This window comes from Toxorhynchites rutilus, chromosome 3 (genome assembly GCF_029784135.1).
Source record: "Toxorhynchites rutilus septentrionalis strain SRP chromosome 3, ASM2978413v1, whole genome shotgun sequence".
Lineage (NCBI taxonomy): Eukaryota > Metazoa > Arthropoda > Insecta > Diptera > Culicidae > Toxorhynchites > Toxorhynchites rutilus.
Window position 1 is genome coordinate 125,744,226 of NC_073746.1, and position 21,805 is coordinate 125,766,030.

The window sequence follows — 21,805 nt, forward strand, 5'->3', positions numbered from 1 at the left end:
TCATCTAATAATTACCAAATCATCAATACATCGGAAGAAGGGCATTGCTGCAGGAAAACAGTTTTCAGTTCAATTTTTTAATTTTTTTTTCAGCTTAGTTTTTTTAATTTGTTTGATCATTAAAAAAAACGTTTTTTTTTTTTTGATAAAATAACAACGTTTATTAGAAAAATGAATTTTATTCTCGTAATATATTTTCTGCTTTTTTATTTGTTTTGTAGTATATGAATGATTTTTAAGACAATTTAAACGATTTCCTGAAATTCATTTCTAACCAAAATTTTCAGGTCAGGTCATAGTTTTTGAGTTAAAATTTTTTGGAAATGGTTTACAATAAAATATAGGAAATCGTTCAAATTTTGATAAAAAAAATATTAAACAAATTTTAAAAATCAATACACTGGAAAAAAATTAAAAATAAAAATCATTTGTCTCAAAAAAGTATTTTTCTAAACTTTTAAAAACAAATGAATATCGCATAGAATAACGGAAAAGTCATACATACATTTGAAAAAAGGGCACTGCTACAATGGAAGCGTTTTTCTAATAACAAAGTTTTTAAGAAAAATGAATTTTAATTTTTTAAATATTTTTTTTTCAGAGTATTTTTTTGTTTGCTTAATAGTTTTGAATAAAAAAAATTACCATCTTTCTTTTTTATTTTTGACCTAAATTTTCAGGTCGAGAAATTCCTTTAGCTTTTGAGTAAGAATTTTTTGAAAGATATTAGAGAAAACTCAAAGTTACCATAATTTCTTACTCAAAAACTGTAAGACTTACACAATGTTGGTCGAAAAATTAAATATAAAAAATGTTTGAGTTTAGATTTGAAAATATTGAAAAAATAAATAAAAAAAATTACACTGAGAAAAAACATTTTAAGAATTAAAATTCATTTTTCTTAAAAACGTTGCTGTTAGAAAAATTCTTTCGTTCTAGCAGTGCCCTTTACCGGTGCATGGATGACCTGTTGTTTATTATATGAGCTATTCATATTTTTTTGTAAGAATTTTATAGAAATATTTTTTGAGAGAAATTTATTTTAATTTTTAAAATTTTTTTCCAGTATAATTTTTTTTAATTTGTTTGATATTTTTTAATAAAAATTTAAACGATTTCGTTTTCAACAATTTGTTAGATTTAGTATTTTTAGTTTTTTTTTGTGATTTTGAGCATGCAAAGTTGCCATTTAGGTCAATGTTTTTTTTCTTATCTCCAACAAATGTCATTGTTTTGAACTCTAATTAGTGAACAAGACCGGATCAGACCTTCTATCGAAACATTGGTAAAACGTGATACTTAAGTACGATGAAGAAATGAAGCGCCAAGTTCCCGAAAAGACGCACCCCATATAAATCTCAGTTATTCAACTTTCAATCTCCAAAAAGCTCAAAAATAATTCTTGTTTCCTTTGGAACGCACCTCTCCTGACGATTCAGTTGGATACCTTTCAAATATCGTCTACTCATAAAAATGTTATTCGTCTGGGAACACCTTGTTCAAATAGATACCTGGATCAATCGCGTTATTTTTTCTTTTGTTAGATTTCTGCGTTGATCATTGACATAAGAACTTCTCATTTTCGAAGCTAAAAAATGAAAATGTTTTTCTTACCTGTCCCTTCAACCGGAGTCGTTATCGATTGATTCAGTTTAACCTATCGGAGTGCCCTAACCCATTCAAAACACCATCAGTTATTATTTTTGTTATAATGTAATCAATAAAATATCATCATATTGATACTATCATTATCATTGCAGACGCGGAGGCACGAGCGGCAACCGCTGCAGCTGCGGAAGCAGCCGCCAATGCTGAGGAGCAAACGACAGTGGACGGAAGCGCCCCGGAGGCGACCCAGGAGTCCCAAGAAGAGTCAACCGACAAGGAGTAGATTGCTTTCCGCAAGGCGCAAGGCGTGGAACGTTGGACGGGAAACATAAGAACCCCAACCCCAAAAGTGTAGGCGTAATTTTAGATGTCATTTTGTGCGTGCGCGCGAGAGAATCAAGTTGTAGCCATTGCCGCCATCATCACACAATATCTGTTTCCTCTGTAGTGATGTAACAGTGATGTAAAGAAAAAAATCACACATAGAGTTTAAAATCAGCATAATTCATAGCGACACACACAAGAGAAAAAAAATCTAGGAATCACACTCACACACACATAATGCGATAGATGTCATTAGGAGTGAAATCAGCTGAACAAGAGTCTAATAGTTCTAAGCAAAAGAGTCAAACATTGAGAAAGTATTTACAAACCCTAACCATACAGCTACACATTCGATGAACACACCAGATCCATATATATAGAGAGAGAATCACAATGCAGAAAAAAAACATATATACTTGTAGAACACTACTGAACGTGAGCATGACAAAGTAATCTATTTTTATCAGACACTAAGCAATTTCGATTACTGATTTTTTGTACACCAAACTGTAGCGAATGATTTCCGCTCTCTTTTGTTGGGACAGCTGCTTCCATTCAATCTGAATCTGTAGCAAGAAAAAAATAATAATAAAGCTAACGATACAATCAAATATTTATATGAGCTAAATTCCTCAGAATTCTCCAACTGAAAACGCGAGGAATAAACTAATGTTTAGAAGAGATAATTTTAATAAAAATGAACAAACAACATGCACACACATACAGGAGCAAAAGAAAAATATCGGATACAATCTGATGCAAAGCTGATACCAATGCGTTTCCTTTCCCACCCGATTGAAAATCACTCCAACCCAACAACAACCCTACCCCTAGAACCCTGTATTCATTCCTAGTCGAAGCTGTGTGTTAATCTCAACTCGGCCGCTCTGTGTTTTGTTTTGTTTCGTTCGTGAATTCACCTTAATTAACTTTTATCCTCCGCCGATACTAAGCAATCAGGAAATCAGAAAGCTGGGCGGCTCTAATTGGAGAACCAGAGCCAGACAAAAGGCGTTAGCTAGCTACCCTTTTCGGAGCTCGCTGTACCCTCGGCGGTGTTGTTGGACCCAACAACAACAGCTGTTGTTTCGTATTAGAAAGCAAGGGAACCCGGAAGCCGGCGGGAGGCTCGGTGATGGGAAGATAATGAGCTTCTTCGGCCCCGACCAGTTATTATATAGCAAAACACTCTTGACGTGGAGAGTTCGCTATCGAAGGTCGGGGTGGGAGGAGGACGATTGTTCTGCGTAATCCGAGTTTAATTGCGACGACCCCGGGATGCTTTCAGGACGTACGGTTTCTGGCTGGGGCGATATCTCTTATGGAGAGGGGGATTATTTCATAAGACATAATTCTGTAGCTCTAGCGACTGTAGCTTATAAACGAAGCGGACAAACGAAGGATTGTTATTTGTCGACCCGAAACGGCAATCATGAGTAATGTTTAATTTCGGAGTGCTTTTAATTTACAAATGTCAATATATGTTCAGTCTTTTACGTGCTGCACATGGTACAACTTGTGCGGTTATCAATTTTCACGAAGCCAGAACTCAGATAAAAAATATATGATCGAGAATTCTTGAATAGACGATTGTTCTCTGGTAACGGAAAACATGCAATTCTGAATTTCAGGATAGCCGCCTCAACTTTGATTTAATTTTTGCTGGTCATGTTCTGCGGAAAGTAGATTTGCTCGTGTGCATCAATGGGATAAGTCGATAACAACAAAATTCCACTTGAGCAATAGATGAAGTCCTCCTTCACTTGGTTTTCATCTAGATGAGGAAAACACATTTACGTATTTATTATCCGCAAATAATGCTTGAAACATTTAGAATCCGAAATCACAAAACCAGTTGTATCTCAGGATTAGTTAAAGGTACAAACGATGCAGGTAATTCATTGTTTTTTCAAAAAAAAAATCTATAAAATTATTTCGTTACTGCTTTGATCAATTTTGGTTTTTTTTTTGGGTACCTTCCATCAAAGTGTGAACTCTCTGTTGGTCAACCTCCGCGGCCATTTCAATCCACGATCTCTTAATGTCTGAAGCATCCCGAGTCACCGAGTTTGGCACCCTTCTTCAACTTCCGTTTAACAAATGTCCATTTTCTTATTGGGCGGAATTGAGGGCAATTGAGAGGATTGAGATCTTTTTCAATGTAATCGACCCGTCACGGTACCACCGAAGCACCTCTCGATTGTAGTGGCACCTCGCCAAATATGACCAAAATTTCACCTTTGTGAGCCCTCATAAACGAAGGGAGACGTTCCTGGAGGCACTCTTCCCAATGCATTTTTCGAGGCCATTATTTGTTTGTGACGAGAGTCTTGGTTTTCTGTCCACAACTGCAAATCCCTTGCCAAATCAAGAACTTCCGTTTTCCAAACAATTTGCTGTGAAAAGATTTCAGATACGTCTACTACGACCGCTGCTATAAAATGAACAGTGATTCCGGATTCTGAATGTTTCAAGCCTTAGATGAACCATCCATTCGTAGTACAATAGAATCCTGATTATTCGCGAGCGGATGATCTGCGGTGCGGATTATTCATCAATTTTAGTCCTATCTTGGGTTACCGCGATTTTCGTTATCCGTGGTGATCTTGCCCGACTATTTCGCGGATTATTGGGGTTTTACTGTATTCCAATGATGAGTTCCAAGGCCTGGGTAAATTCTATTAATGTCCTACTAAATGTGCGAATCAAATCATGCTTTCAATTTGTGCAATACCATCAATTCTATCGATCTCTGAGATTTTGTGGGTATTGGTTAACAAATTCTGAAATGACTGTCTTTTTTTTAACGTCGGTTGATAAACAGATGTTTGTCTTACCAGAAATTTAAGAAGAGATTTCATGAGACGTTTCTTGTTGAACAATCATAATTCATTTGCCTACAATTTTTGTTTGGAAGGATGGATTGCTTATTCTTAGATTTTTGAGGCGATCAGTTTGTGCTGAATCTGTCCAGAAGTTAGAAACCCACAATTAAAGGCAATCTTTTTGATTAAATTCGCACTGAATTCTGTCTTAGCTCATCTGTAGTCAGCTTCTCAAACTTCTTTCTCCTCGAGTCACTCTTGATGAGACCAATTTTCCAACAGGCACACCATATATTCGTTCTCTTGGCAACAATAAGCGCAGTTTGTGATTCCAATCCATTGGAAAGTTACAGAGCTACGTTGGTACTGCGTATGAATCACTCCTTCAACATCTGCCATCTAATAAATACGTTTTTTTTCACTTCGGATGATAAATATTTGTTTTAATAATTTGTTTTTACAGATTTTCAGTTTCCTGGGGTGGTTTTTCTCTGTATAAACGGTCATTTATAATGTCGCAAGATGAAATTACAAAACGTTTTAGAAAAATAAATTTTGTGAAATAATTCGGCATCTTTCAAATAACAAAAGAATGCTCCAACTCTCGACGGATCGGATGTCCCGTACACTTCCGCTGATCCCGAACATGTTTCTCACGCTATTCGTGCTTCGGACAGACGCACAAGAAGTGTTCGACGGAGCTGATGAAACCGTGTGAAAACGAACATCGTCCAGCTCTTAGTCACGTCCCCTGCAACCAACTCCAGCAAACCGGTCGGCCACATCGTTACCTGCAATGGCATTTCGTCCAGGTATCCACATGAGGACAGTGTCAGGCAACAGGTACTTCCGCTTGTACCCATGGGTGTCTGAACTTGGCTGCACCGATGACGCCGATGGCACTGGTCGAGTCGGAAACGACTAGTAGCGACTAAGGGATCTTAGCTGCCACGTAGATTCCGGCTACTTCAGATATCGATGTCGACAAGCCCATTGCTGCAAGTTAGTCTGTTGTTGCTGTCATTTATCTTGCAACCAAGACCCGATGATCCCTTAGAGTCGATCTTATCTCATTGAAACAGTATTCTCCAGCTGTCACTGCGATGAAAATCTGTTGCAAGCCTATCGAGCTCGCTCCAGCTCGCAAGTTGTTTGCCATAACGCTTTCCGCTCGAACAGTTGGGAACCTTCAATCATTCACCCCAAACCAGATTTGTTTTATCATCGTGGGGAGGTTGAAACGTGACACCCGCTGCACCCGCTGTTAATAAGCACAGTCAGGTGAGTTTCTTCACAACTACTGGTTTTTGCAAGAAAGCTTACCGTCTTGGATACGATCGCCAAATCGATGAGTATGTCGGTAGAGAGTTCCCCCCACTTCAGCGCACACAGAGACTGCTGGCGTGTATGGCAGTAAATCGGGGACAATTCGTAGTTGTAAATTCCAGTGTTTTCATATTTTCTCCGTGTTCTCTCGGGTCAAACACGTCAGTTCAGGCCGTTGTTGATAACCGCTTTGGACACCCTTAGATGTTTCTTCTTTTTGTTGGTCCGATGGGGTTTCGAAATTGTTTCAATCAAGTATAACGGGGTGGTTCTGTTCTTTCCCACATTCCCCAAGTGGCGGTGGAAGCTAAGCTTGTGACGATAAGAAGTCTTGAGGTACCCCGTATCTCCGTGAAAACTTCTGGAGCTAGTGTTTCTTATTTCGACATCGAAGGTCCGTCTTGTGACGATGTTGTTGATAAAGTATAATAACTTACCCCCTTACAATCCAATCTGCCAACGTTTTCAGATCTAACGGGATCCACGTACAATCAATTATATGGCTTTTCCAGGTTCAGAGCTGCCATCTCAACGTGCTTTCCAAGGGTTGCAAAGTATGAGTAGGTGCCCATACCCGGCCGGAAGGCAAACTACCTGTATTCCTATTTTCTGTTTTCGGACAGAAAGGTGACCATACGTCTGTTCGCTATCCTCTCCAGAGTCTTGGATATACAGGAGACCTTGGCCGGTAGTCTTTAACGGCTCTGGCCGATTTTAGGTATGGATATGGCGATGCTATATCTCCAACCCCAAGGGTATTTGTGCTTTAAACGGAAGTCGTAGGAGCCGTTGAGGAGATTGTTCTAGCAGAGACATCTGTTTGAACATTTTGTAGCCAATACTATCGGAACCAGTGAACTATCTCTTGACGGAACGCAGGATGACGAAAAGTTCATCGATAGAGAGATTTTTCATTTTCATTTGAAACAAAAAATCTAACTTTCTTATCTTTATAGATAGAGGTAAACATAGTTCGACAATATTATTGTCCCAGTTATTTGAGACATCTTTGTAGAACAAAGTTTTTTTCTATCTCTTGAAATAACCGATATAGTGCCTTTCTCTGAATTATTTCTTCCCAAAAAATACGCTCTCTTCAATTGCTTGCCATTCTTTCTGGGGCAGACATAAAAAATGTTTGTTGACGGAATTTGAAAGAACAAATTTCACTCTATATAATATGTGATTTTCAAAATATGTTATTTTTTGTATTTGAGTGAATTCAGTTTTGGGTGAAACCCCATCAAAAACTTTGAGTAGGATTAAGATATTGACGAATTCTGCATCGCGAAATGTTGGTATTGATAAGCTATAAAAGTCGTACGAAGACAATTTTTAAGTAGAATTTTAAATATAAAAGTTAGAGTAAAATAACCGTTTTTTTCATGGTTACCCTAATGCAACTTAGTTAAAAAACAACTTTGTGGGAGATATTTATCCTTTAGACAAAAACTGTCTTCGGCAAAGTTGTTACATATGATAGAGCCCTCATTTTTATGTTATCAAAAATAAGGTGACCAAAATTGTCGATGAAATAAAAAATCTAACTTTCTTATATTTATAAATAGAGATAAACAAAGTTCGACAATTTTATTAATTTTGTAAAACGAAACTTTTTTCTATCTTTGAATATAATCGATTTAGCGCTTTTCTCCTAGGTTGCATTTGAGTGACCATGAAAAAGCGACGTTTATTGCTCTAACTTTTATATTTCAAATTCTACATCAAAACTGTCTTCATACGACTTTTCGAGCTTATCAAGACCAATATTTTGCGGTGCAGAACTTGTCAATATCTTAATTCTTCTCAAAGTTATTAATGGTTTTTTGCCCAAAAACCCATGATTTCAATTTTAATTTACTCAAACACGAAAAATAACATAGTTTTAAAAATCACATATTATGTAGAGTGAACTCTGTTCTTTCAGATCCCGTCAACAAACTTGATTTACGTTTGCCCAAGAAAAATACGCTCTCTGCAATTGCTAGAGCGTATTTTTTGGAAAGAAATATCAATAACTTTGAGTGAAATTGAGATATTGAGAAGTTCTGCATCGCAAAATGTTTGTATCAGTATGTTCTAAAAGCCTTTCGAAGAAAGTTTGTATGTAGAATTTGAAATATAAAATTTAGAGCAAAAAACAGTTTTTTTAATGGTGACCCCAACGCAAATTAGGCAAAAGGCACTATATCGGTTATTTCAAATAAATAACTGGGACTACAACATTGCCAAACTATGTTTACTTCTATCTATAGAGATAAGAAAGTTAGATTTTTTATTCCATCGAAAACGTTGGTCACTCTATTTTTGGCAACATGAAAATGAGCGCTCTATCATATTTAACAAATTTGTCGAAGGCAGTTTTTGTCTAGAGAATAACTGTCGAGCTCTAAATGCTAATTTCCACTTAAACGCATCTCCTGGACCATTGTGCAATCGTTTTTTTTCAACAGAGCACGGTTCAATACGATGAATCGGTTTTATTAACGTTCACGTTCCTCGTTCCTCACATCAAACCACCACTTTGGAACTTTTTGAACCCCACATAACATTGCGATTTGCCGAAAGCAATTTGTTGCAAAAAAAAATCAAAGATGTCCGCAGCAGATCATATTTCGTAGACACAAAATCTACAATGTTTAACACAAAAAAAAAGTTTATGACTGCATAAAACTTCTGATATTTTGAATTGGATATTGTTTTTATATTTTTTGTATCCCATTTGTTTATTTGTTTTAGGCTCATTAGCATTTTAGCTGTAACAGAGCCGGATTTTAATCGTGTACATGCTACATGTTCTATCGTATCTACAAATTGTGCATTACAAAGTAGCCATTTTCAGGCGTAAGAGTATTCCATTGTTCAGTTAGACCACCGGACAGCGGAGACAGTTCATATGATCATTGTTGTGTTATTTATAGCACAATGGCCCGATGTTTCATGCAGAGCAGAGCAGAGTATGGATGAATCGATCTCCATTCGACCATGGATGGATCTCCATCACTGATGATTGTTGCGTGGAGGTAGTTATTCTATTACAACACAAAGATGGTCATTGAGGGCCCTGAGTTTTGAGCTCACGAACGATCGCATAGTAAGCGAACTCGCAATCAATGTGGCTACAAAGATCCCCTGGATATGACAGATGTCAGAAACAGATATAAATGTTAATTTTTGGGTTCATATTTCATATCTATATACCTGGTAACCTCCTAAGCCAAGATTAACTTCCAAAGTATCGCATTCATTTGACCCCAATATGTCTCACTCCTCCACTAAAATCCATTATCTCCCGAACCAATTTTACCACAAGCTAAATTACTGCGTCACGACACAAAAACAAAACATTTTAACTCGTCAAAACGTACTATCGATCGAGGATCTCAGACTACTGAATTTTTTGGCCAGAACATAGGGAACAACTCTCACTAGAATAAAAAAATTAAAGCAAAAAAAACAGAGATCAACTTAAAAAAAAAACTGGGGAAGCTCAAGTGTTAGGAAGTTAGCTTTAGGAAGGAAGCTTTAGGAAGCGCCAGTTATCGTGTAGGATCAAAATGCTCCAACCAAACCGAAAGTTCCCCATACGAGTATAAAATGGAAAGATGAACCCATTCTCAAACCGCCCTTTTTGGTCATTGCGACAAGATTCTATTTATACGAGCTGCACACTTTATACATAAAGAACAACTTTCCTATCCCCCTTCTGTGACAAAAAAAAACTTTGATTTTAGCAACATAAATAAAACTGCTGGCGGAACGAACCATACTCTATCTTGCTGAAAAAAATATATTCTGCATATAAAATTTAAAAATAACTTTGATCGAACACACTGACTTTAAAGGCCTTCAATATAATGAAAACAAAAAAATACTATAAATACCGTTGCTCTTTTCTACTATCGTTTAAAGACTTGTTACCGTTTTCCAGTACCTTTTAATGAAAATTAAAAACTATATTGTTACTCTTGAAAATCTTCTACTCGAACTAAATCGCATCTAAAATCTTGGAATTGATTAAAAACACACTATCAAAGGAATTGCTGAATGAACAGGAAGTGACATATTGTGAGACATCGTTGAAATTGAATCCAAAATTATCACACTGTCCTCTTTCGTATCTATTAGACTTCAAAGAAATTCTTTATATGGCATAACAAAGAAAAAGTGCAAGAAAGGAGAAAACAGAAATAAACATAGCTGCACAAAAACGTTAGGGGAAGGAATAGCTATTCTAGTGGAATGTAAAACGAGTCTAGTTGAGTTTTTGTTTCTTAGTTTCTAAGTTTTCATAATTTATTAAACGACTAGAAATAATAATAAAGGATTAACCTAGTACTAAACCGTGTATTCGACTGAGATGTGTGGTTAACGGTTAACCCTTTCCCGTACAACCTGGAGTCTCACTCGTGGTGTACTTGGGCAACATAGGGCGCTAGAACGCTCAGCAGAGTAGTGAAATCACTTGATGTGTGACCAAGTATGGAAAAGTTCATTCGCTCATTTCTCCACGCCTAATTATAAATCGCTCTTGTATCTGCTTGGAATAATCATGGCGAAAAGAATGCAGCAAGCAATCGTGAGATTGCACGATGAATCATTTTTCACTCTCCGACCATCTTCATTCGGGACTCACAGTGAACATAACAAAGCAAAGAGTAGAAAAAAAACACTCAATGAATGAATACTCCTTTGGAAGGATCGCACGAAACAAAATAACGAGTGAGTCAAAATAGACTCAATCTGCGTGTATGTATGATTTTATTTTCCCTTGTACTCTTTTCCTTGTCAGCATTCAAGTGCATATGAATCTACCTTCCCACTCACCAATAACTTGCGTTAATATGGTCTTTTGCGTTGGCTTAGATCGTTTCATACTAGAAACAAAAAAAAGTCTTTGCCATAGTGCACATGTTATTCTTTTAACGATTTTAACTATCTACCTATATTTTACTGCCACAATCGAGGCTTCAATGATTGCTATTTGAATGAAAAAACGAATGATTTTACAGAGACACTCGCTGGCTCAAGCAAAAAGTTTCCAATTTGATTCTCTCACCATCTAACGTCATTCCGAGAGGCAAATGAGGGAACGCAAAATTTTCTGAAAATAAATGAGCGGAATCGAGACAGTATTTTTCCGTTCTAATCGAGAATGAACATTGCGAAGATGATAGGTGAGAATGTTTTCTGTCTCAAATAAAGTGAGGCATAAACGGAGAATAGAAGAGTGAGTTTTATCTGTGAATGAGTGTTGTGTTGCCCATACCTGTGTGTGACGTATTAAATAATACGGGAAAGGGTTATTGTTATTTCAATGAGATTCGTTCGCAACGTTGTGTTGATTGTTACTCGAGAAATGCATCATCGAAACTCATCTCTCTCCCGGAAAGTTTGACAATGAATGTGCACCCAAACATCCATGATGTGTTCATCTACCGTCATCCCAGCGGAATGGATATAACAAGAACAAAACAATCAATCTGTTTCAACCATAAGTCGTTCAAGTCGGAATTAAATTAAATTAACACAGCTGAAAGTTAAACAAAACGCATAATTCATTGCACAGTCCCGTATTGGTATTGACTGAGAAACTGGGAAATGACTTATCACAAACAAAACACGAATTTTTCTTTTAGACAAGGCTTGACATATTTCAGTTGTTCGATAGTTAGTTTCATAAAATTTACCTTATTTTTCATTTTTTTTTTCACAAGCAAAACAATTTTTCAGAAACAATGATGTGTGAGCAGGTTTTCGTGATATAGAAGCAATGAATTGTTTTTCTACAATTGGCGGACGTTTTCTCGCATTACTTTTCGCAAACAGTGCATTATTTTAATATAGTACTAGTAGGGTAGGTGGGGTAAAACGGACATGTTAAGAAGAACTTCTCATGTTTCCCAAAACTTTGATGCAGTTTCTGGCAATTCAATATACTGTTTCTCTACCTAATTGGCCAAATATTTTACAAAAAAAATTTCATTTTTTTCGACGCGGGTAATATGGACATGAAGTGGGGGTAATATGGACAGGTTTGTAATATATGAAGCGTACAGGTTTATCGATCGCGAAAGGAATAATTTTATTCAACCAAGGTCTGAACTCATCGCGAATGTCCGTTGAATAATGAAAAAATCGAATTAATCCACCTAGAAGTGATATCGTGCTTTTCAGCAGTATAAACGAACAGACCCTCAACTATTTTGCTTTTGGTTCCAGTCAGCTTCTAAACAGTCCACATTTGGCGATTTGATTTTCATTTATAGACGCAGGGTATTCCTTAGGAACAGATTAAACAGACTTTTCACAGTCCATCGCATTCCCACTGGCAATTGTCCGTTTTACCCCACCGATTATTTCAATAATTTAAATTTTTCACTCAAAAATGAATTTACTTTTCCGTACATACCTAATATCGCTTCTCTGTTAACTCACAAACCGAAATATAACCATCAGCGAATTGAATTTCGATATAAAACCACTCAAAATGCTTAATATCGAAGCAGCTAAAATTACATCCACACGCGGAATCATGTATGATTTCCGGTTTTTGTTTCCCTTTTCCACTTTTGATCAGTATTCATTGCCATAGGGCGACTTCAATATTATAGAATAACATGTAGAAGGTGTTCTCATTAACAGAATTCTGAAATTCTAAATGTAACTATACAAAACAACCACTGTCCGTATTACCCACGGTTTTCCTAACTAGTAAAAATTTCTAATGCATTACGCCACGATAATCGAATAAAGCCGAGAGCAAAACCATGACAACTTGACGCTTTTTTTTGTTCTTGGTTCTCCTTGCCGCTTCCATGGGCACAATAAGGTTTTGGTTTCGTCGTCATAACCATATTCACCCATGGTTCGAAACCACTTTTAAAGAATTTTAGATCATCGTTGACACCATGCAACGGTCAAAATTCAGCAATTTCGGAACAAACTTCGCTGACACACAACCCATACCCAAAACATTACAAAAAAAAAGCATGGCATGATCCAACCGATATGCCAATATCCTCATCAACTTCCATAATAACGATTGAACGATGTTTCAAAACAATGTTTTACTGCTTTGACGTTTAAATTTCTTTTCAACATGTTGGGGCATTCAGAGCGGAGTTTATCATGGGCATCTTCTCAGCCATCTTGAAAGGGCCTAGAAGTGTTTTGGAGGACATAATTAAATTTGTAAACACAAAATCTGAATCTCCGAGCACAGTAAAACGCGTACAACCTTGTTATCTGTCAAAAATGATTCGATACGCCATATCGTTGAAACAATGTTGAAACAATCCTTTGGAATTGATTGATTTATCTTTTGGCGATAAACTTTTCGGAATAGAAATTTTGAATTGAACGTAGTTGCGGGATATTGAGAGGGTTGGAATCATTAGATGTCATCGGTATCGATAAAAATTTCATTTACTCAAATGACTTTTTTCGCGTAATGTGATGACGTAAAACATTCTCTTTTTTTGCTTATGATAAGTCATAAAAGAACATTCGTGTGAGAATCTGAATGCTAAGGATAGTTAGGAGATCATGAAGAAATTCGCCTTCGTATTCAATTGGAAATGAGTTTTGGAGTTTTGGGTTAACATGACTCTACAGTCATTCGGGCGTTTAGTTGCTATCTCACCCTACGACTCGACTATCTCGTTTTCATTGCATATTGAAGTGACTCCCCCCATGATTTCGTTTCTCTCTCTCATGTATCGCGTATACATGTATCGATGTTTGAATTCAACGTGTTTTGACATATCCTATAGGTGAGCTAGATTTTTTTTGTATCTTACACGAAAATTGCTCACTCATAGCATGCAGTGTTGTGTTCAGAAACACTGGCAAATTTGTGAACACTGTTGATATAAACCCGTTTTTCTGTGTTTTTTTTTCACAAAATCGAACTCGGAGACAAAGTGAACTAATATTTTGTTTAGAATTCCTCCCAAACTGCACGCTATTTACCAATACTAACGCGAGGACCTTTATACCATACCTGGTAACTGTCTAAGTTCGTTGGTTTGAGTTCGCAATAAGTAAATAATGAAGCCGTCCATTATTGGTGTAACTGCATCAGAAATCAAGTTTTCATTGTATTTTATATGGACGTTAAAATAAGATTGTGTACGCTGGTAACGAGATTCGTGTCAGGGGGAATAGTAGTGTGGGTTGAAGTCAGGTTGAATGAAGAGGCAGATTTGTATTGATTAATCACGTCAATTAGAATAATCATTTGTTAGAACAGTTCATCAGGCATCCTCGCTCTTAACGCTCGTCGATTCATTTCTAGTCAGACGATGAATGCCGAAGTATTCCTAGTCGAAGAGAAGCTACTGAGAGGAGAGTCGATTTTCATTTTTCATCTTCGAAGATTTCTGGCTCTGTGCGAAAGTTCTCTTCAGTTCCAAAAATGAATCATCGGTTGTCCCATATCTTCTAGCTCGCGACCGATACGAGTTCGCCAATTCGTCTTCGATTATACTTCTCAGCTTCGGTCGTAATTTTGCGTTTTTTTCTATAGATTTTCCTTGTTGCAATATCGCAAGGATCGTGTATAGATCCGATCATGAATATCCTTTCAAAACAAAATGAAAAAAACGCACGAAAATATCGCATACTTTTCGTCATAGCTAAGACATCATAAGTATGGGGTAGTGTGGGCAAATTGGTCACTGGGGGCAAAGTGGTGACCTGCTTGTTTGATAGTATAACTATTAACTATAGCTACTGTATTGATGGCCACTAGGGTGCCAATGAATGTATGGGAAAAAAATCGACCCTAAAATTTCAAAAAGTTAACCTATACAAAATGTTCACCACCTCGAAAAAACCCCCCTTTGCCGAATTTCAGCTCAATCGGACTTAAGGGAGAGTGGCGCAAAGCGGTCAGAATTTGAGTTTTTTTTTGAAAATCGAAAAAATCATCCAAGGGCAGAGTAAAGAAAATCGGGGTTTTCGAAAAAAAATTTTTGATGTCAAATGTCTTAAAATTGCATGAAACGTCGAGATCTAGTGTCATTTCGAAAAAAAAAATTGTCAAAATTCGGCAATCTGGGACTACGAAATGTTGATTTGCACGATAATAAACCCTATGCAAAATATTAGCTCTTCCTGATTTCATTCACTGGTGTCACAAACGTTAAAATTTGAGTTTTTTTGAAAAACGAAAAATCGCCGAAAATCGAGGTTTTCAAAAAATAAAGTGATGTCAAATGTCCCAGAATGCCGATTTTTGACCAAAAAAAATATTCGAGATGACACTAGATCTCGACGTTTCATGCAATCCCCGCTTGGGTGATTTTTCGATTTTCAAACAAAATTAAACTTTGACCGCTTTGCGCCACTCTCCCTTAAGTCCGATTGAGCTGAATTTCGTCATAGGATGTTTTTTCGAGATGGTATAATATTATTTGCCTATTTGACGCTTCAAGGCAGGAAATGACATGCTTTCTGTCGAAAATGAAATGCTTTCTGCAATGCTAGTTTGGGTGTAGAAGAGGTGAACAGGTATTTTGTTTAATCTTTGCTATTAACTCACATAGAAATTACTTTGATGTTTGGGGGTAAAGTGGTCAGTAGTGGATGATGACTTACAATATTCTATCTTATCACATTCTGCTCTTGAAGGGGTCCCTTTCGTGGCTTTGACCCAGGAAAAATATGCCACCCCAACTAAACCAAGCCTCATTATGCGAAACGGTATGAGTTTCTTACTACTCTAGGTGAATAGGCCAAGCTTATTTTATACATGTCCACGCTATTTCAATAATGATTAGAACAAATTCTGACGAAAAAAAAACGCATAAATCTATCCCGTTTAGTATGATCTACGCGAGTGACCACTTTGTCCCCAATAGGTGACCACTTCCACCTCCAAACAAAAAAAAAGTTCGATTTTCACCTTTTTTTAATGATGAAAAATGTACTATTTTGAATTTTTATAGTAAAAGCCGTTTGCTATCTTGAACAACAATGGAATAAACTATAATATTCTTCGAAAAACTGGAATTGAAGCGTTATGTGGACGCTGGAAATGGGCATATTTCTTAGGGTGACCACTATGCCTCCACTTCCCCTACTAGTGTTGGCAGAACAAATATCATCTTCGGCAGAAAAAAAATGCTTTTTCGTGTGCTGAAGGGTGAAATGAACAAATAAAAGCACATTTTTCAAGGGTTATTCTCTATTATAGTGACTTTCAACACATTTTGGCCGGTTCGTCACTTTTACTTCCATTTTTGAAAGAATGTCGGAAGTGAGAATTGAACTCGCGATCCTTAGCGTGAAAGGTATGGATGTTACTAGATCGCCACCACAATTTTCAAGAGTTTTAAAATGTTTGTATGAATAGGAGCAGATCACTCTGATTCTCAGACTGAACGTCAGCTTGGAATTGTACCAAAAAAAAAGTCCAAACGATACCAAGCAAGGATCGGACTAAGGCCGGCTGCAATGCAACGCTGTTTTACACGACTACGCTATCCACATAGCGACTGGTGCTGTTGCATAAATACGTGAGAATATTACACCACATTATAAAATGAAGTTTGATCTAAAAAGCATACATAGAAAGTGCTTTCTAAAAGTAGAAAGAAGAGCATAAACATGTTGGGAATGGCATATCAAAATTCACCACGAATCTGCGTTACCGATGCTTAGAAATCAATTAAAATGGTCAATTTCATTAAATGGGACAGATTAAAATTCTTTTTTTTTTCGTTCATTATTGAATGAGTCGGAAAACTTTTATTGATTCGATGTAGGGTAGGGCCGGGCTAGTTGGTCATAGGGGTAAATTGACCAGTGACGATATCTTGAAATCTGACCTAATAATTAGCGATCTATGGATGAAAAATAGCGAATTGTCGATGCAATAAAATAAGCAATTTGGAAAAACTTTGTATCAAGTAGGTTAAAAAATACAAATTTCCAACAACGGAATTACACACTATCGATTAAAAAGCCGGAAGCTACCATTCTAAGATGAGCCAAACTTTTGAAGATTTTTGTGTAGTTTTCAGATAGGAAAAAGATGAGAATTTGAAATTTTCATTAATTTGTTTTTTTACTTGACAACATGATATTTGTTAACTGTTTCTGTTTTGATTTAATTAATTGATTAATAATGAAGGAAACCTCTAATGGAAAAAAGGCTTATTATTGGATCAAAAAGAACATACCTATTAAATGATAGACATGTCCTATATACTGACCAACTTACCCCGTGTGTGGAGTTAGTTGGTCAGTATTATAGGACATTCGTACTACAAAGTTATAACCAACTAGCCCCGCCCTACCCTATAGCTGTATTTTCAGAAAAAAATAAAGAACAAATCATTCATCGTTTTTTAGCTTTTCTGTTAATTGGGCCCATAAACCGGAGCAGGCTTCATTCAATCACGGTTTTCGGTACCCGATATTCCATCAATTTTTCAAGTGACCGATGTTTTTTGATTACGTTTTCCATGATCTTCAACTTCATCTGTAGTATTGTCCGAAAGTTGTCTATTGTTTGAGAATACTTAATTTCGTGTAATTCCGAAGTCATAGCCTGATTTGACATAAAAACTTCGGCTGTTTATTCGCATGGCACAACTTGTAGTCGATTAGAGTAGAAGATTAGAGTCACAATGCGATCAGCATCTTTTTTTTCTATCTCAGATTTCGCCAAATCGTAATCTGAGTTGTTGGGATTGGCCTTGATCTGCTGGATAACCTTCAACCGCAGTTCACGTTTAACGTCTCCATTTCGACCCTTGATTTGCATTTTGTGCGCTGTTGTGAGACTATGCGTGTAGTTTCCATTCCCTCAATGGTTGTTCTCATTGGCGTGTCGAATGAATACAAATCTGTCTCTCCATTCAATCTGATTTCAATCCACCATTACTACTCCACCCCGACATGTACCTCGTTGCCCGCGCACACAATCTTATTTTAACGTCCATATAAGGTGAAACGAAAGCTTGATTTCAGATGCAAAAAATGAGTAGGTTATATATATATCATATAACCGCAAGGTTGACGTGGGACTATCGTTGGCTTAGTAATCGTGTGTTTTTTTTTATCCCATTTATTTATTTAAGGCTCATTAGCATTTTAGATGTAACAGAGCCGAATTTTAATCGTGTACATGTCACATGGTTATCATATCTATAATTAGCACATTACACAGTAGTCATTCGCCAGTATTCCTGCTATACCATTACATATGGTACATTCACACAGTACCCATTTAGGCGTAAGAGTATTCTTTCTGTTCTTCCATTATCCAATCCAGTTGGACCACCGGACAGCGGAGACAGTTGATTGATCATTGTTGAGTTATTTATAGAACAGCAGCCCGATGTGTCTTGCAGAGCAGAGCAGTTGTATGGATGAATCGATCTTATTTCGACCGTGGATCGATCTCCATCGCTGATGATTGTTGCGTGGACGTAGCTATTCTGTAACAACACAAAGATGGTCAATGAGGGCCCTGAGTTTTGAACTCACGATCGATCGCTTACTAAGCGAACGCGCAACCAATGTGGCTACGGAGACCCCCTAATCGTGTGTTTGTATTGATTAAATTTTTGGTTGAATGAAACAATTTTCCAATTCAATTGAATTCAACATATTTGCTGTGTAAGTAATGAATTTGAACAAACGCCATGTAGTATAAGGCACCTTGGGTCTGATGGCTGTATTAGGGAACACATTTCGGAGAAAACAAAAGTTCCACCAACTTTCATGTATTTTCAATGGCAATTTCTCCAGGCACCTTGGTTGAGATGGCTGTGTTAAGGAACATATTTCCTTAACACAGCCAACAAAAATTCCCCCAATTTGCATGTATCTGCAAAGCAATCCGCTTCCCCAGGCACATTGATTTTGATGGCTGTGCCAAAGAACATATTCAAATATTTCCTATGAATTGATGCAAACATCTTTCCGAACTACAGGGTAACATCGATATAACGTACATTTCGCTTTCAAAATTGTACGTTGTATAGAATTGTACGTTATATCGAAGCATAATAAAGTACTTAGAAATGTAGCCTATATTACTTTATTATGTTGCTGTTTAGGTAAGGTCAATGAATAAATTCAATCAGATGACGAAACCAGCCTTTCTCATGATGTTTCCCTTCGTACTGTTAATGAAGGCTTGGTTCATTTAGAATCCGGAATCACAAAACCAGTTCTATTTCGGGATTGATTGAAGGTACAAAACATGTTTTAGCACCAAATACAGATAATTTATTGTACTTTCAGAAACAAAAATTCAAAAAAATATTACTCTACTTTTTGAAAATGTGTACGTTATATCGATTGACGTTATATCGAGGGTACGTTATATCGAAGTTCCCCTGTATTAAGAAATGTTCAAGTTTTAAGCATTCAAAATCTTTAAATTTTTCCTGCATGTTCTGTGTTTAGGTTTTCATTTTACCCCCATATATTACGGTTAGAAATAGTCCCACATCAATTTGCAAATGAGAAAGAGAAATGAATTCAGCCTGCAATGTTGGTTGAATAATTCAGTTGATTGAGATATTCGGGGATTCGGATTCGATTTTTGTTCTGGCCGGTGGATTTTTCGAAATCTCCTTCGACTTGTACTGGTACACGCATATTCTCGAGCTTGCCACTCAGAATACAGTCAAGACGTGTTATTTTACATATATAATCAGTAGAGTGGAAGCCCAATTAGCCGCGGAATAGGGTGGGTAGGTCACCGCAGATAGCGCAATACAGTTTATTTTAACACAGTTTACTTTGTTTGATTTTTTTATATTTTGACAACTAAATATCACACTGGTTAAAATAATCGGTTTGGTAGAAATTGGTATATAAAAACTGTCGGTAGTTCCAGTGCTAAAATTGGATTTCTTGAAATTTTTATCAGTTTTGTGAAACTTGCATTCGCGGAACATCGGTGCCCTGGTGTACTAATTAAATAATGCAATGATTATCGACACTTGATAAGAATCTCATTCAAATAAAGATAGTTACCATTCATCTAATCAAGGCGATGTGCATAATCTAATTTTCAAAATTTCAATTTTTACTTGCCCGAATGAACATGTGGACATCACCCCGCCCCACAGTAGATCTAATAAATCGTCAAATTGAAAGTTTGTAAATATATATATAAATTCGTAAAACCACTCGATGTACTAATTTCGTGTTTCACTAAAAAAACTGTGTACGCATAGTCTAAAATCATCAGTGTTCTTTTCGAGCATGCCTGATCAAGGGACCACTCTTTTAAGTTTCGCCATTGCTCAAGCTTTCACCTTTCCGAAAACTTTCACCACCCTCTCAAATCCTCGCAAATGTAGACAGAGCAGCTGTGGACACTAGGAGGTATCGCTGAGTGAAATGGTCAATCGAGCAATGGTGATGAAGCTTAGCGGTAAGGTACCATTATCAGCTGAATTTGGGATCATAGCTTTATAATGATAGACTTAAGTATTGGATCGATACCATATCGTCCGTCAAATAGTCCCTCGTATCTCTCGTAACGCCTGAACCAATTTTCCTAGAATGAAACCCACTGAAAATGATTGTGACTTAGTGAGTCATATGAAGTAAACCGAAATAGTGAGAGGCTCTCACTGACTTTGAAAATTACTATTCAATAAGTCTTCGTAGCCCAGGGAGGAAAGAGTTTCAGTAGGCAGAAATCCCACTATTCTATAAACTGTAAAAAAGGATGTAAATAGACTCAAGTAAAATAATGAATATTACTGGAATTGCACCCTCTGGTAGGGATGACACGATAAAAAAATAATCTAAAGATGATGGTTTTCCGCACCAGACCAACTGGAGACATCTGTACTGCATATACTTTACGTTGTTGGAAAATAAAAACCGCCAAGCAAAAGATAGCAAACAAGAAGACTCACCTTTGTAAAACAAACTTGTAAAACTTTACACAAGCGCAGAAACTATGTTTCCTGTACAGTGGCCCTACTTCCATGCATCTGTGCTGGAAAGATAGAGAAACCAAACCTTAGCACTGTGTATGAAATCGCATTGAAGAAAATGCTCTCAGTAGTAAGAGTTTGTACTGCAACGTTGTAAACACAAAATCCACACTAGATTGTCAAAAGATAGTATTTTGATTGAGATCAGAAAGATGACATAATTAGGGAAAATGTAGGTATAAATGTGTGATTATCATTCATATACCGGAGAACAGTTCAAGAGTGAGGCTGAAGGAAATGGATACTTTGTGTAATAAATGAAAAGTTGAAAATATTAGCGTCTATTTGTATATCTATTGCTGTTTATCCCTTCCACCATATACACCTAATTAATAATATTTTTCTAAAACATTCTGCTTGTATTTCATTATCGTTTTGAATGGGATAGTGAAACAGTTAAATCTTATTCCAAATATATTCCCTCAGAGCATAGTTCCAATCTTATGCCGAAAGCCTTAACACGTTAGTCGCCCCGTCACCCAGGTATGGGTGACAATTTCCTCGTTAAAATTTGATAAAATTTTTAAACCAAATTTGATCGAATTAGCACCTAAATATAAATTTAGTTATGTAGAAAAAACATAAAATCAAAACAATAAAAACATAATGTTTCTTCTATACTTTTCATTAAATTACATTGCGGATGGTTTGTGTTATTTTTTTTATCCCATTTATTTTATTTGAGGCTCATTAGCATTTTTGTTGTAACAGAGCCGAATTTTAATCGTGTACATGTCACAT

General features: G+C 36.6%; 2 protein-coding genes across 8 annotated transcripts in view; one reads left to right on the forward strand and one right to left on the reverse strand.

The window, feature by feature from the left end:
- LOC129773218 (dual specificity calcium/calmodulin-dependent 3',5'-cyclic nucleotide phosphodiesterase 1A-like) overlaps positions 1-21,357 on the forward strand; it is a 544,686-nt gene extending 523,329 nt beyond the window's left edge. For 4 of the 6 annotated variants that reach the window (XM_055776805.1, XM_055776808.1, XM_055776806.1 and 1 more), the window contains one exon: positions 1,761-21,356. In XM_055776805.1, coding sequence (XP_055632780.1) covers positions 1,761-1,891 — 131 coding nt within the window. In that variant the 3' untranslated portion in view covers positions 1,892-21,356. Of the gene's footprint in view, positions 1-1,760 lie in introns of all 6 variants that reach the window. The other 2 variants (XM_055776809.1, XM_055776810.1) reach the window with 1 other exon arrangement.
- Positions 1-21,805, reverse strand: part of LOC129773222 (mesoderm induction early response protein 1) — a 46,279-nt gene that overhangs the window by 7,887 nt on the left and 16,587 nt on the right. The window contains exon 3 of one of the 2 annotated variants that reach the window (XM_055776815.1): positions 20,984-21,066. The exons of the other annotated variant lie outside the window; for it this stretch is intronic. Coding sequence (XP_055632790.1) covers positions 20,984-21,057 — 74 coding nt within the window. The 5' untranslated portion in view covers positions 21,058-21,066. The remainder of the gene's footprint in view (positions 1-20,983; positions 21,067-21,805) is intronic. 2 annotated transcript variants of the gene reach the window in all.